This window comes from Notolepis coatsorum, assembly GCF_963971535.1.
Source record: "Notolepis coatsorum genome assembly, contig: SCAFFOLD_177, whole genome shotgun sequence".
NCBI lineage: Eukaryota > Metazoa > Chordata > Actinopteri > Aulopiformes > Paralepididae > Notolepis > Notolepis coatsorum.
The window spans coordinates 440,181-457,210 of NW_028171157.1; the positions used below are offsets into that span (position 1 = coordinate 440,181).

Sequence of the window (17,030 nt, forward strand, 5' to 3'; positions counted from 1 at the left end):
CATCCCTAAAGTCAAGTAATTTATATATATAGCGCATTTAAAAGCTCGGAGAGCCGATCAAAGTGCTGTACAGTAACTACAGAATTAAAAAAACTATAGACACATAGTAGTTGTAACAGTAACAGGAGGACAATACAACATGACAAAAGACAGGATGGACAGTCAATAGAGTAGGAACCACAAGACACTAGGAATATGCAACAGACGATCCAGTATGACATATAGGACAGTAGACATGTTATGAGTGACACAGAGACTAGCCGATGTTATGGGTAGGGATGCTCGATATGGCTTTTTTACCGATACCGATATAGCCGATATTGTCCAACTCTTAATTTCCGATACCGATATCAACCGATATCAACCGATACCGATATATGCAGGGTTTCCCCCCCAAAAAAATTGAATAATTTCAGTTAATTAACATTACATATCTCTTGTTGTGGAATTAACACAACATTATGCATACTTTTGACAATAAATAAAATCAGAATTTGTTCTTGCTTGCTTGCCTGGGTAAATAAAGGTTATAGAAATGTAAAAAAAAAAAAAAAAAAAAAAATTGAAAACCGATACCGATATTTTCCGATATCACATTTTAATGCCGATATCGGCCGATAATATCGGTAGGCCGGATAATATCGGACATCCCTAGTTATGGGAGTAGGACTATGTAACAGACATACTGTAAGACACAGTGTTATGATGACCCCCTCCACTCTGTCTCCATTGTCCGCCTTGTGTGTTGTTGTTGTTATAATTAATATAATAATAATAATTTAGGACCTGCTCAGAGGTCACCAATCGGCACACATGCGATGCATGCATGCAATTCGTATCTGCGATTAACCCATCCCGTCGTCCTTCCCCCCCAAGGGCAGCCGGGAGCAGACAGGCGTCAACGTGAGCCGCGCCAGGGGACCAATCCAAGTGCTCCTGTCCGTCTTTGTCAAGGACGCCACAGCGTTAGCGATCTATTGTAGTGCATGTTTTTCCATTGGGTTTATCTTATCGGGGGGGAAACCCTTGCGAGCACGGGGAGAACATGCAAACTCCACACAGAAAGGAGGCGAAGAAGGGTTTTTTTAATGAAAAAATAACAGAGTATAGGAACAACTCAAGGAAACTCTGGAGGACACTTAAAGAGGTAGGATACAGTAAGAAATTAAAGACTAAATCGGGCAATATCAGTTTAGAAATAGGAGACAAAATTTCAGCAGACAAATCAGAGGTAGCAGACTGTCTGAATAGCTATTTTACATCCATTGCAAAAACTATATCTGATAAGATCCCAGCTAAACCCGGCAACAACATAGAGAGTGAAGTCCATAAATTCTACCTAGATCAGGGGGTTAAAGCAAATGCTTTCTCCTTTAGGAAAGTGACTGAGATGGAGGTCCAGGAAAAGCTTAAAAAACTTGACACCTCAAGGGCTACTGGATTAGACAACATCCCTGGTAAATTCTTGCAGGATGCTGCAGAAATCATTGCCCCATATGTAGCTCACATTACCAACCTAGCCATTGACACAGGAACATTTCCAAGCGAAATGAAATCGGCAAGAGTTATTCCTCTCCACAAAAAGGGAAACAAATTGGAACCGGGTAACTACAGACCCATTTCCATCCTGGGCGTTCTATCAAAAACCATTGAGAGGCTAGTATATGAGCAAATAGACGGGTATTTCTCCACTAATAACATCATGTACAAATACCAATCTGGTTTCAGGAGGTCCCACTCCACAGACACCTGCCTGCTGTTCCTCACAGATTACATCAGGAAAGAGGTAGACGAGGGAAAGTTCTGTGGAATGGTAATGTTAGACCTCCAGAAGGCATTTGATTCAGTGGATCACAACATCTTGTTAATGAAGCTTAGGGCCCTAGGCTTTAATGAGGCAGCTCAGAAATTAATTGGTTCCTACCTAACAGGGAGACAACAGGTGGTAGATATAAACGGAGTACTCTCCAGTCCTCGGACAGTAGAGTGCGGGGTCCCACAAGGGAGTGTTTTGGGTCCGCTCCTCTTTCTACTGTATATAAATGACCTGAAAGCAGCTTGCTCATGTGACCTTTTTTTATACGCAGACGACTCCGCCCTACTAGTGTCTCACAAAGACAAAAAAGTGGTTGAGCAGACATTGAGTGCAGAACTAGAGAAGGTTAGCGACTGGCTAGGCCACAACAAGCTGTCCCTCCACGTGGGGAAGACTGAGTCAATTTTATTCGGGTCAAAGGTCAGGCTCAGAAAATCGCCAGGTTTTAACATTAGAATAGGAGATACTGTTCTCACAGACAAAACATCTGTGAAATATCTCGGTTGCGTCCTGGAAAACAGCTTATCAGGGGAAAGCATGGCTCACCAAGCACTTACAAAGATAAATAACAGGACTAGATACCTAGCCAGAATCTCTCATTTTTTAGATCAGTCAGCGATGAAGATTCTTGCAGGAGCTCTCATACAGTGTCACTATGACTATGCGTGTGGCTCCTGGTACAACAGTGCCCCCAAAAGTCAGAAAATAAAACTACAGACATCACAAAACAAGCTAATCAGGGTAATACTAAGGCTACCTGCTCGAACCCACCTTGACCCATCTCACTTTGAGGTCATGAGATGGCTTAAGGTGGAAGACAGAGTAAACCAGATAGGGATGTGCCTAGTTCACAGAATAGTGCATGGGGTAGTGCCAGTGTACTTTAACAATTACTTCAACCGAATCAGAGACACCCATGCTTACCAAACAAGGCGCAGCTCAACTGACTTTGTGCCAGTCAGATTCAGGAGCTGTATGGGGAAGGAGTCATTTTTATATTCAGCAGCTGTCTTTTGGAATAGTCTGCCCAGTGAACTGAAAACCATAGACAGTGCCGTTAGATTCAAGTCCAGCCTGAAGACATGGCTCAAAAGGGACTATACCTAGACACTTAGCTTAAGGCACCCTTGCATGTTGTATGAGTCTGTATGTATATAAATGTTAAATGGTAAATGTGATGTGTTGTGATGTCACGTTTTGTATGATGCATGTGTTAAGCATCACATTCCCCCACCCCCCTACAAGGACCACAATGGAAATAAGCTCTGAGCTTTTTTGTGTTACATCCTTGGCAGTATATCCCGACTGTGCTCTTCTGTCACATGTTTATTTTTTATATTGTCAAATAAATAAAGTCAAAGGCCTGGGAGATAACCCACCTGGGTAACTGGCATCATGGAAACCTGGTCCCCAAGCGGGAATCGAACCCTGGACCTTCTTGCTGTGAGGCGACAGTGTTAACCACTACACCACCGTGCCGCTATTTTGTTATGTTGACAGGTACTGGAGGTGGGCGTGGCTGGAGCGCCGCTCATCAGCGCAATGGGAAACACCTGGGCCGGTGTTCCCAGGCTCCGTACTAAAAGGTTTGCGGAGCTCAGACCGGGGCGCCGCCGTTAGCTTAGTTTGTTGGATATATTCCTTGTCCTTGTCTTTGTTGGTGGAATAAATCATTTGGTTACTTGGTCTTGGTTGTCTGTTTGTCTCCCTCTTTGTCATCACCGTACGGATGGTTTGTGACACACAGGGAATGACAATAAAGTTAGCCGCACACTGAACAGCACACAGAACAGCAACGCTAGGCTGACAGAGAACATTGCAGAGAGAATGGTAAGGGAGCAGGGATTAATCCTTTTTTTTTTTATCCACTTTTTCTCCCATTTTCTATATTTTTCTCCCATCCCAATTTCGTATCATCCAATTTCAACCCTCCCCTGTCACGAACGCTGTTTCTTGCCTCCCACAAGCCGGCTGCAATGTGGACTAAGTCATACATAGCACAAGTCCCCTCCGGTACTTGAGGTAACAGCAGTCGCATCTTTTCACCTGCGCAGCTCGATCTCTCAGTGGCGAGGAGTAACGCGTGGGAGGCTCACGCTGCCCCCGACACTTCCTGATTCTACTGCGCAGGCGCACCAACCGACCTGTAGGAGTCGCTGTCCACAACGCCCGATCCCCACCCATCAGTTTCCCACCCCCTAATACGGCCAATGTGTATTAGTACGGACGACCAGCTAAACTGAAAGCAATGTGGAGCGCTGGGCTCGAACAGGCGAGCCCAGCGTCTCCGCATTCGTGGCGAGCGCCTTGCCCACTACGCCACGTAGCCGCCCGTGTGGAGCAGGGATTAATCCTATAGCCAAATGGGGAGCATGTCTATGTTCCCCGGGTCCTATGTTCCCCGGGTTCTATGTTCCCCGCTTTGATTGATTGATAGATTGAAAATTTTTGTCCACCTGCCCTGATTCCAAACTCTAACCTTAACCAGTTCGAACGAGGGCCTAAGCTTAACCGTTCGAAACAAGGCGGACATTAATAATTAATCAAATAATAAACATTTATAAAATTTTCAATCTATTAATCAATCAAAGCGGGGAACATAGAACCCGGGGAACATAGGACCCGGGGAACATAGGGATGATCCCGCCAAATGCTATGGAGTAGAGGTGGGTTTTGTGGCCGGGATTTAAAGGCATCCACAGGGAGGGAGCAGATCTTATGTCTGAGGGAAGACCATTCCATAGCCTGAAAACAGAATAAGACCAATGCTGCGTTTTTCACGACAGTGGCTCAGGAGGTGGAGCGAGTCGTCTGGTCATCAGATGAAGGTTCCCGGTTCGATCTCCCGCTCCTCCCGGGCAGTGTGTTGTTGAAGTGTTCTTGAGCGAGACACTTAACCCCTAACTGCTCCCGATGAGCAGGTCGGCACCTTGCATGGTCGCCTCCGCCGTCGGTGTGTGGAATCATGCGTGAGTGAACGGGTGAATGTGAGGAACAAATTCGTAAAGCACTTTGTATAAAAGCTGCTATATAAATGCACCATTTACCATTTACATAGTAGCATAGTGTAGGATTTGTGTAGTGTTTTCTTAGAAGACAAAACCATTAAGACAATTATATAGGTCTTAAGTGTGAACGTGTGAGTAAATGGGTGAATGTGAGGCATACTGTACGTTGTTCAGCGATTTGGATAAAAGCTGCTATAAATGCGGTCCATACCCCCCCCCCCCCCCCCCCCCCCCCCACCATCGTCTACTTTCATCAGCCCTGTCCATCAAGTCATACTTATCATCATCATACAATCATACTCACCTAGGGGTGAAGTTTGATTGTGACCTAAAATTGGACAAGCAGATCAACGCTGTGGTGGGAAAGAGTTTTTTCCAACTCAGGAGGCTGTCCAAGGTCAAACCTTTTTTTATCCCGTTCTGTTTTTGAAACGTTATCCATGCTTTTATGACCTCTTTCCTTGATTACTGCAATGCCCTATACGTTGGCATCAGTCAAGCCTCCCTCTCTCGTTTGCAGCTGGTTCAGAACGCCGCTGCCCGTCTGCTGACGGGAACACGAAAGCGGGAGCACATTTCCCCTGTGCTGGCTGCCCTCCACTGGCTTCCTGTGCGTTTTAGAATCGATTTTAAGGTTTTACTGTTTGCTTTTAAATGTTTGAACGGCTTGGCACCAGGGTACCTCTCGGACCTGCTGGAACCCTATGTTTTGAGAGACCTGCCTTTTTATGTGACACATTGTACTGTTTTTATTGTGTGCTTTTATTAAATTTTTTAATGTTCTATGTTTTATCTTATGTTGTGGACTTGTACAGCACTCTGGTCAACTTTGTTGTTTTTAAATGTGCTTTATAAATAAAGTGGATTGGATTGGATTGGATACGGTCCTCCCTCTCCAGCGACCCCTGTTCCCCTCCGTCCCCCGGCCCACACACTGCCCTCTGACCCCGCCCCCTGACCCCGCTCTGACCCCGCCTCCTGACCCCGCCCCCTGACCCCGCTCTGACCCCGCCCCCTGACCCTCACCAGTATGGTGGTGACGATGAGGGTCCTGTTGGCCAGGGAGTCTGTCACGTTGATCTTCTTCTTCCGCTTCGACACCTCCGTCAGGTTCAGCCCGGTGAACGAGTTCCAAAATGCAATCTGGGAAAAAAAAGGCAAACCGGGACTCGGAATTATTATTATCGTTTGTGTAAGGATGTTTTAGAGAGAGAGAGGAGAGTTTGGAATGAGGACTCTGTGCTGCAGACTAAACCACGTACTACAGTGTGATGGGGGCCAGTTAGCAGATGGTCAATTGATGTATTATACAGTAGCTGCAATAGACCTGTCTGAGTTTTAATACATCTGAGAGAACTGAAGAGTCCAGGGGTTGTGAGAGTGGAGATAAGGGATCTATGAAGATCTGTGACAGAGGGATCTATAGGAAGAACTGTGACAGAGGGATCTACTGTATGAAGAACTGTGACAGAGGGATCTATGAAGATCTGTGACAGAGGGATCTATGAAGAAGTGGGACAGAGGGATCTATGAAGATCTGTGACAGAGGGATCTATGAAGATCTGTGACAGAGGGATCTATGAAGAAGTGGGACGGAGGGATTGGGGCAACAGAAATACAGACCTGAGAGCTCTGAAATGAATGGCGTGAGATGTAGAATTGCTTCTACCAGTTCATGTACAGTACAGTAGGCCAGTACTCTTCCAGCGACTCTCATTAAAGAACTTCTCCCAACGTTAGGTCCCGCCCTACCCAACATCTTCAACACTTCACCGTCTACTGGCGTGGTGCCCTTGGCCTTTACATCATCCGCTATTAAACCGCTACTTAAGAAAACAAACCTCGACCCACCCTAATTTTGAAAGACTACGGAACCTATCTCCAATCTTCCATTTTTATCCAAAATATTAGAACGGATTGTCGCGACACAATTTTACTGAACATCTATCAAGTAACAACCTTCACGAATCTTTTCAATCTGGCTTTAGAACCTTCCACTCGACCCAAACGACTTACTGCTTTCTCTTGGTTCTAACTCCACCTCTGTGCTCTCATTGCTTGACCTCAGTGCAGACTCTCGAACCCCTGTCTCCGTCTCTCTGAGTGGATGTGTGGAGCGATACTTCCACTGGAGCCGAGCGGTTCTCCTGCCCCCTGGTGGCGGAATATGACTCTGATACTTTGAGCTCCGAGCCTCGACGTCTGGCCTTTATCGTGTTCTCATGCCACCGCTCGTTTTCCTATGCTTTTTTTGTTGTTGTTGTTCTTAGCTCTGTTTGTTAAAGATTTTTTAAATACTCTTGTGTACCTTGGATGCCACTGTACCATGTCAAGTCAAGTCAAGAGTTTTATTTGTCACGGCATACAAGCATACAGTGAAATGCGGGAGGTCATGCCCGCAGCGATGTGCAACACAAGCAATAGACAGGAATAGGACATTTGTGCAATAAGACGATGTGCAATAATACAATGCAATAATACAAGTAATAATAATAACAACAGGTTACATAAAGTTTAGGTACATAAAGTTTACAAGAGCATGGTGAGACATGCTAAGGTCCTGCGATTACACAGTTAGCTACGGATGAGGCACTGGGTCTTATGTACACTACTATACAATACTATACTCTACAATCTACATTTATACTATGTGTCCTTATGCTAGCTTGCTATATCCTTCTGTTTACTATACAAGAACCTCTCCCGTTCTTATTTTTTAAAGTGACCTTTTCCATTGTGTAAAGTGACCATTGAGTGTGGGCGTGTGCAGCATGTGTGTGTGTGTGTGTTCATGCTAAAGTGACTGCTTAGTGTGTGAGCGTGTACAGTGTGTGTGCGCATGTGTGCTTGTGTAACCGGTCTCGTATTGCTCTGCGTTGTGTTTCAAATTCCTATTCGACCCCTGTTAAGGGATCGCCCTGAGTGGGAGTTGAACCCCGGTCTCCCGCACCGGGTCCGACATCACAAACCGCTGCGCCAAGAAAGGATATCCCCCCTAAGCGCTCAGTTTGGATGCCTCTGGGGAGTGAGTTTACTTGCAGTACCGCTTAACATCCACAGCCACCGAACTACTTGTACCACGTGACTGTGGATAGACTGCGGTACCTCCGTTACACTTGTGTGTGGAGAGTTCAGTGTTCAAGGCTCTGATGGCCTGGGGGAAGAAGCTGAGCCGGAGTCTCTCTGTCCTAGTTGCTGGTGTTCGCAGACATGAACAGGCTGTTGTTGGGGTGGTGAGGGTCTTTCATTATCCTGCAGGCTCTGGATTTGCACCTCTTGTTGTATAGGACCTGCAGGGGTGGTAGTGCAATACCCGCAGTGTTGGGCAAGTTACTCTTAAAAAGTAACTAGTTACAGTTACTAGTTACTTCTTCCAAAAAGTAACTAAATTACTTACTCAGTTACAAATTATAAAAGTAACTAGTTACTTCAGAAAGTAACTATTGCGTTACTTTCAAGTAAATTTGTTACATAAACAACATACACAAATCTAAACTATTTTAATGTTGCTGTGGGACAGTGAGACTAGCCTCCAATCAAATGCCATGCATGTAGATATTATGATTACTATGTTTATATAGTGGATCATACAAATACAAACACAATAGATGTTTTGGAACTTTTGATATGTATTGCCCCTCAACAGGCCACAACTGGGCAACATTAAATACGAGATTACTCGTTACTGAAAAAACTAACGCTGTTAATAATAACGCCGTTATTCCCATCACTGGATGTCACAGTATGATGTCATAATCAAACATTCTAGAACATTTGTGATGTCACAGTATGATGTCATAATAGAACATTCTAGAACATTTGTGATTTCACAGTATGATGTCATAATAGTACATTCTAGAACATTCTAGAACATTTGTGATGTCACAGTATGATGTCATAATAGGACATTCTAGAACATTTGTGGTCACAGTATGATGTCATAATAGAACATTCTAGAACATTTGTGATGTCACAGAATGATGTCATAATCAAACATTCTAGAACATTTGTGATGTCACAGTATGATGTCATAATCAAACATTCTAGAACATTTGTGATGTCACAGTATGATGCCATATCAAACATTCTAGAACATTTGTGATGTCACAGTATGATGTCATAATAGAACATTCTAGAACATTTGTAATTTCACAGTATGATGTCATAATAGTACATTCTAGAACATTCTAGAACATTTGTGATGTCACAGTATGATGTCAATAATAGGACATTCTAGAACATTTGTGATGTCACAGTATGATGTCATAATAGAACATTCTAGAACATTTGTGATGTCACAGAATGATGTCATAATCAAACATTCTAGAACATTTGTGATGTCACAGTATGATGTCATAATCAAACATTCTAGAACATTTGTGATGTCACAGTATGATGTCATAATAGAACATTCTAGAACATTTGTGTACAGTATATATTCAACAATTCTCTGAAATCCGACCGTTTTGCTGTGGAAAGGACCTTGCCGACCGTTTTGCTGTGGAAAGGACCGTTTTGCTGTGGAAAGGTCTATGGATACAGGGAGTAGGAAGAGAGTCAGGTCACCAGAGGGGGAAGAGGGGGTTAAAATTGGCAAAATGGGTAGCAGTGAAGAGTTTGAGGTCTTGGTGAGATTCAAAATTAATGCAGGTGCGGCCGCACTGCATCCATTAAAACTAGAAAAAAGTTTGGATGATCAGATAGGACCAGGATATGAGACAAAAACATTGTCAAACGGCGTGCTGAGAGTATGCTGCAAGGATTCAGTACAGTTTAAAGCAGCTGGGAAGTTGACAATGGTGATGAAGATAGGGGTGGAGACAATTATCCCTGGAGAGAGACAGCAGGGGCTAAAAGGAGTCATTTACGGGGTTTGCGGTGAGTTGACCGAGGAGGACATTAAGGGTCATATCAAGGGAGGAATTGTCAGTGGTGTCTATAGATTCAAGGCAAGGGAGGGGAGCTCAGGAGCGCCAGTAGTGGTAACATTTGCAGACGCAGTGTTACCAGTCAGGGTGTATATAGGGAGCATGTCGTACGCCGTGAGAGAGTATGTAAGGCCACCGCTGCGCTGCTATAAGTGCCAGAAGTTCGGGCATATTGCAGGGGCTTGCAGGGCGAAACAGAAGTGTGCGAAGTGTGGCGAGGGTCATGAGATCAAGGAGTGCAATGCAGAGGTTCCCAAATGCTGTAACTGTGGAGGGGAACACCATGTAGCGTTTTGTGGGTGTGCATATGTTGCTCAGGCCAAGGAAGTGCAATCTGTGAGGGATCAGTACAAGGTGTCATATGCCGAGGCAGTTAAGTCAGTTGCGACTGTGAAAGAGAAGGAAAGGAGACAGGGGGTGAACAGGGTGCAGCAGGGGAGTCAGCAATCTGCTCCAACTCTGCCAGCCGCGCCTCCTATTATTTCCGATGCGTCTCGGTCTGGACCTGGTCTGCCAGCCGCGTCTCAGGATGAGGTGATGATAATGACCAAGACAGCGTTTCTGGCTTTCATGGTAGAGGTGGTGGCGGGAGTGAAGGACAGTGAATCAAAGTCTAACGTCTGTCTAACGGTGGCTAATGCAGCTGAGAGGTTTTTGGGGGTAGGGATAAGGGGAGAAGAAATCCATACTGTACTGAAGGAGAGTGGGGTGCTGGGTGAGGGTGGGCAGCGGCCGGGCAAGGGTGCTGCACTGGGGGCAAAGGGGAAGGAGAGGAAAAGTGGGGTTGAATGGCAGATATGCAGGAGTGGAGGGGCAAAGGAGAGGGAGAAGAAGGAGAATGAGAAGAAAAGTGGGGGTGAACAGTCGTGTGCACTAGGGGCAAAGGAGAATGGGAAGATAAATGGGCAGATAGGCAGGGGGCGGACGACAGACAGGGAGAGTGAGGGGGACAGCAGTATGGAGGAAGAAGAAAGAGGATTAGATCACTGATGTTCTGTATTCTTCAGTGGAATGCCCGGAGCCTGATCGCTAATGGACAGGAGTTAAAAAGATTTGTGGAGGAAGTCATAGTGAAACCTGAGTTAATTTGCATTCAGGAGACGTGGCTGAAACCTAGCCTTGAGTTTGTTATTCCAGGATATGAGTGTTTAAGAAAAGACAGAGTTGGTAGAAGAGGCGGAGGGTGTGCAACTTTCGTTAGAGAAGGGATCCAGTATAGGGCATTGGACATAACATCTAACCTTGAGTGTGTGGCAGTGGAAGTTTGGAGTAATCAGAGCCATAGTCCCATAACGGTGCTTAATTTATATAATCCGTGTAAACAACTTATTTTGCCTGAATTTGATGAAATTATGCAGAAGGTGAGAGGTCCAGTTATATGGGTCGGTGATTTTAATGCTCGTAACCCATTGTGGGGAAGCAATAGTAAGGACAGTAATGGAGTCGTGGTTGAGGAGATCCTGGATAAGCATGAGCTAGTTATGATAAATGATGATAGACCGACTAGGTTTGATGTCACAAGGAATACTTGCAGTCACATAGATTTGTGTTTTGCCTCCTCGGGTTTGGCTAGGGTTGGAGAGTGGGAAGCGCTGGATAGTAATACTATGGGAAGCGACCACTGTCCTATTCTGTGCAAATTTGGAAGGGATCTGATAATAGAAATCGAGGAGAGGGTGCCCAGGTATAATTTTTCTAAAGCTAATTGGGAAGAGTTCTTGGAGGCGGCCCGAAAGTGGGTAGGAGAGATTGACTCTGAGGGGAGTGTAGACGAGTGGAATGCTTCTCTTAGTGAGATGATACATAGGGCAGCGCAGGGCACAATCCCTATGAAGGAGGAACCCAGAGCTAGAAGGATGGTTCCCTGGTGGAATAAAGAATGTGACGTAGCTGTAAGGAATAGGAATAAAGCATACAAGAGGGTGAGACAGTATCCAGGGTTGTGCCAGTCAGTAGAATATAAGAGGTTAAGGGGAGTAGCACGAAGAGTTATTAAAGATGCTAAAAAGAGTAGTTGGAGGAAGTTCTGTGAAACACTAGGCCCTGAGACTTCTGTGAGGCAGATGTGGGCAGTCGTACACAGAATGGCTGGAATATATAAAAAAAGCTCGATTCCAGTGATTCAGAAGGGGGGGGTAGAAGCAGTAACCAATAAAGAGAAGGCAGACATGCTGGTGGAGGCATTTCAGGCAGTGCATAACTCTGGGAGTCTGGGGGAGGAGAGAGGGAGAAAGAGGTCTGAACTGCTATCGCAGAATGAGTGGAAGTTGAGAAGAAGCTCAGAAAATAATAATCCGATTAATTTGTACTTTACAATGAAAGAGTTAGGGGATGCTATCCAGGCTGGTGCAAATACGACGCCTGGCAGAGATGGATTATCCTATGAATTATTTAAGAATTTGGACGAATTTGTAATGATTGAAATACTGGGTTTGTTTAATAATGTGTGGCTAGAAGGCTGCTTGCCAAAGGAGTGGAAGCATGCCGTCATCATTCCTATTTTGAAGCCAGGTAAAGTAGCGGCTGACCCAGGGTCTTACCGACCCATAGCCTTGACGTCTGTATTGTGTAAAATTATGGAAAGGATGATTACTAATAGATTAGTTTACTTTTTAGAAAGTAAGGATCTTTATGTTGGGTATCAGAATGGGTTTAGAAATGGCAGGTCTACAATGGAATCAGTAGCTGTTCTAGACCAGGACATTAGACAGGCTTTTGACAATAAGGAAGTAGTGATAAGTGTATTTTTGGATATTGAGAAGGCGTATGACTCTTTGTGGAAAGAGGGGCTGCTTTTGAAATTGTATGACCTAGGAGTTAGAGGGAGATTGTTTAATTGGATAAAGGATTTTCTATTAGACAGGACGATCCAAGTACGTGTGGGGGGGCAAACCTCAAAAACTGTAAAAATAGAAAATGGCACCCCGCAAGGAAGCGTGATTAGCCCGGTCCTCTTCGATGTGATGATTAATGACATTTTTGGGCAAATTGGAAAAGGATATGGGTTGTCTTTATTTGCGGACGATGGGGCCATATGGAAAAGAGGGAAGAATGTTGAGTATTGTTTAAAGCAGGTACAAAGAGCTCTGGGGGATGTAGAGGAATGGGGAGACAAGTGGGGTTTTAAAATATCCGCCTCTAAGTCTAATTATATGATTTTTGGTTTTAGAAAGAGGGTGCCTAGGGGAAGGCTGGTTATGTATGGATCTCCCTTAGAGAGAGTAAAGGTGTTTAAATTTTTGGGAGTTTGGTTTGACGAAAGATTGAATTGGGCTGTTCATATAGAGAAAATCCTGGCAAAGTGTGAAAGAATAGTGAATGTGCTGAGAAGTTTGGCTGGGAGTGGGTGGGGAGCGGATAGAGAGACCACGTGCATGATATACCAGGCGATGATCAGGTCAACAATTGATTATGGTTGTTATGTGTACGGCTCTGCGGCCAAGTTTAATTTGCGAAAGCTGGATGTGCTTCAGTGCAAGGCTTTGAGAATCTGCTGTGGAGCTTTTAAGACCACCCCTGCTTCAGCACTATTGGTGGAAATGGGGGAGTTGCCCCTAAACCTGAGGAGAGTAAAGTTAGGGCTACAGTACTGGGCAAAATTGAGTGGGACAAGTCTGTCCTTCCCAGCTAGGTGTTTACTTTCAGGAGATGGGGATAAGTATAAACCTTTTTTGGCCAGTATTGATCAGTGGGCCAGGAAGTTGAGATTGCATCAGGGGGGAGTGGCGGAGCACACTCGGTGGCTATCAGTGCCATTTTGGCTATTGCCTGATCGAGTCATTGAACTTAGGTTCTTGAAGGAGGAGGATAAGGGCGAGATTGTGGAGGAAATAGAGAGGTTCCTTCTGGAATCAGGGGCTCTGGAGGTGTACACTGATGGCTCTGTGGATCCTGAAAGTGGGAGGGCAGGATTTGGGTGGTGGGTGCCTTGGTTAGGGATCGGTAAGGGACAAAGAATATCCGATGGCAGCTCAGTATTTGTGACAGAGTTGCTTGCCATCCTCTGGGCATTGTGGTGGGTGGAGGAAGTGGGACCAAGCCAGGTGATTATATGCTCTGACTCGGCTGCTGCACTGATGGCTCTGAGTGCAGGTGGGTCTAAAGCTCGCCCTGATCTCATTCAGGAAATAATGTTGGTTTTATATAGGATTGCGAAGGCAGGCTGGTCAGTGGAGTTTTGTTGGGTCCCGGGACACGCTGGGATTGCGGGGAATGAGATGGCTGACTCCCTTGCCAAACAGAGCCTGGGAAGGGAGGAAGAGATAGGTATTTCAATGGGAAGAGTAGAACTCAGAGATAAGATAAAGAAAGGAGTTGAGGCTGAGTGGCAGGATGAGTGGGAAAGGGGGACCAAGGGAAGGCACTATTTCTCTCTGCAGCCTCGGGTCAAGATCAAGGTGGAGGGATATGGGTCAAGGAGTGATAGGGTGAAGATGTGTAGACTGAGGCTGGGGCACTGTGGGTTGAACAGTAGCTTGTTCATTGTGGGCAAACATCCAGATGGGGTGTGTGAATGTGGAGAGACTGAAACTGTCGGGCATGTCTTCCTAAAATGTGAAAGGTATAGGAAAGAGAGGGAAATCTTTTATAAAAGTCTGGTAGAGCTGGGAGTATCTTCCTTCTCTCTTAAATCATTCTTTGGCATGGATAATGAGAACCACCAGTTGATCACAGAGGCAGTGCTGACATTTCTGCATGCTTCAGAGTTGTACCAGAGGATATAGCGTTAGTGTATGTATTAGTATTGGACAGGCAAGAGGAGCAGAGAAGAAGGAGAAAGTGTGAGTTGAAGAGGCCTAAAGATGGAACACCACTAGTGTAGTATAAGAAATGAGGAGGGAAGAAATACGCCAAGAAAGAAGAAGAAGAAGAAGAAGAAGAGATCATCAAAAGAAGTGCGGAGGGCAGTAATACGCCACGATGCGTCTAATCTGCCGGAAATTCAAAAGAAGAAGAAGAAGAAGAATGTGGAGAGGGAGTGAAGCCGAAGTGCTGTAGTTGTGGTGGGGAGCATAGTGTAGCGTTTCGGGGGTGCGAGGTGATGATGAAGGAGGTCGCGGATCGGAGAGAGAGAAGGGAGGGTAAGTTGACATATGCTGGGGTGGTTAGCAGGGCAGGACAGGGTAGCCAAGAAAGGGTGCAGGGGGTTGAAGGAGGGCATTTGGCAGTGAGGGTAGAGCAGGTGGAAAGAGAGAGGGGAAGGGAGGAGAAATTAGGTATTGTGGCCTTCGTGGCAGGGGTAGTTACTGGTATGGCAGAGGTTACGGGTAGAACAGAGATGGTGAAGATGATTGTTAGGATAGCGGTTCAACATTTGGGATTGGAAGGTCTGGACTGGAAGGAGGTGTGTAAAGAATTGGCTGAGGGGGCTGCGAGGGACAAGGCTGCAAGGGACAAAGCAGCCCAGGATAAGATAGCAGGGGGCAAGGAGGGTCCCGCGGAGGGGGGCTCAGGCAGGAAGTAGCAGCAGTAGCTGCACTCCAATGGACAATGTAGTTGATGACGGGGTCCAGTAGAAGAAGAAAAAGAAGGTGAAGAAGGAGAAGAAGGAGAAGAAGAAGAGCCCATAAAAAGAATTGCGGAGGGCAGTAATACGCCACGATGCATCTACTCTGCCGGAAATTCAAATAAGAAGAAGAAGAAGAAGTTCTCAGATCGCAGAAGACCAAGTGAAGATATCACTTGTTGTTTCCGGCTACTTGTCTGTAAGCTTGAATATATTCTGTAGATACAATTTAAAATCCCCACATGGAAAAGGAAACAATGTCCTGTACAATCCTTAATGAGCTGCGTCTGGAGGGAAGGCTCTGTGATGTGGTTATTAAAGTCAACAACACTGAGTTGAATGCCCACAAGGCCCTCCTGTGTGACTGCAGTGACTATTTCAGGTAAGTTTAGCTTGGTTCAGGTTAGCTTGGTTCAGGTTAGTTTGGTTCAGCTTAGCTTGGTTTAGGTTAGCTTGGTTCAGGTTAGCTTGGTTAGTAAACAGATACCATACTGTACTTTTACTGTAAACAGATACCATACTGTACTTCTACTGTAAAAAGATACTATACTGTACTTCTACTGTAAACAGATACTATACTGTACTTCTACTGTAAACATATACTGTACTTCTACTGTAAACCGATACTATACTGTACATATACTGTAAACCGATACTATACTGTACTTATACTGTAAACAGATACTATATTGTACATCTACTGTAAAAAGATACTATACTGTAATTATACTGTAAAAAGATAATATACTGTACTTCTACTGTACACAGATACTATACTGTACTTCTACTGTAAACAGATACTACAGATACTGTACTTATACTGTAAAAAGATAATATACTGTACTTCTACTGTACACAGATACTATACTGTACTTCTACTGTAAACAGATACTACAGATAATGTACTTCTACTGTAAACCGATACTATACTGTACTTCTACTGTAAACAGATACTATACTGCACTTATACTGTAAACAGATACTATACTGTACTTCTACTGTAAAAAGATACTATACTGCACTTCTACTGTAAACCGATAATATACTGTACTTCTACTATAAACAGATACTGTACTCTACTTCTACTGTAAAAAGATACTATACTTCTACTGTGCTAAGACCCTATACTTCTACAGTGAAAATATATTACTACTAGGGCTGTCCCCGACTAAGGATTTGGATAGTCAACTATGATTGGCCAAAACTTGCCGTTAGTCGACTATATAAAAAAAAATATATTTTTGTATCATTCCATTTGGGCTGTGGGGGGTGCTTAATGTCTGAAGGAGTCGACTGAAGGCTTCTTGTTCTCTGCAAAAGCATGTAATTGGTCCTCTGATGGATACATCTTGATATTTGTCTAGTCTAGTGTGTTCATTAGATGGGTGAAATCATCTTTCAGTGCCTCTGTGCCTGTTTTCTTAGGCAGTTGGCCTATGGTATGCGTGCCATTAGCGTTAGCCACACTTCTAAGAGGTTGGCAGTCGACTACGGCTCCTTTCGACCGATTAGTCGACTATTCGACTAATAGGGGTCAGCCCTAATTACTACACAGGACAGAATGTTGCTTACTGTTTACTCATCAGATATCTCTATACTCTGCGTCCCACAGAGCCCTCTTCACTCGCTGGAGCGACTCAGAGAAAGCGGTCTACACTATCCCTGGGGTGTCCCCGGGTATGATGCAGCTCATCATAGAGTACTCCTACACACGCTTTGTGCTGGTGACAGCAGAGAACGTGGAAGAGCTTCTGGTGGCTTCAGACCAGCTT

At 44.8% G+C, this 17,030-nt stretch overlaps 1 protein-coding gene across 1 annotated transcript in view; it reads left to right on the forward strand.

Annotated features, from left to right (window-relative positions):
- The window catches only part of LOC311248333 (glutamate receptor ionotropic, kainate 1-like), a gene marked incomplete at both ends in the record, with an annotated part of 37,862 nt that extends 34,426 nt beyond the window's left edge, over positions 1-3,436 (forward strand). The window contains one exon of the mRNA XM_084339234.1: positions 3,317-3,436. Coding sequence (XP_084195360.1) covers positions 3,317-3,436 — 120 coding nt within the window. The remainder of the gene's footprint in view (positions 1-3,316) is intronic.
- Positions 3,437-17,030: the final 13,594 nt, after the last annotated feature.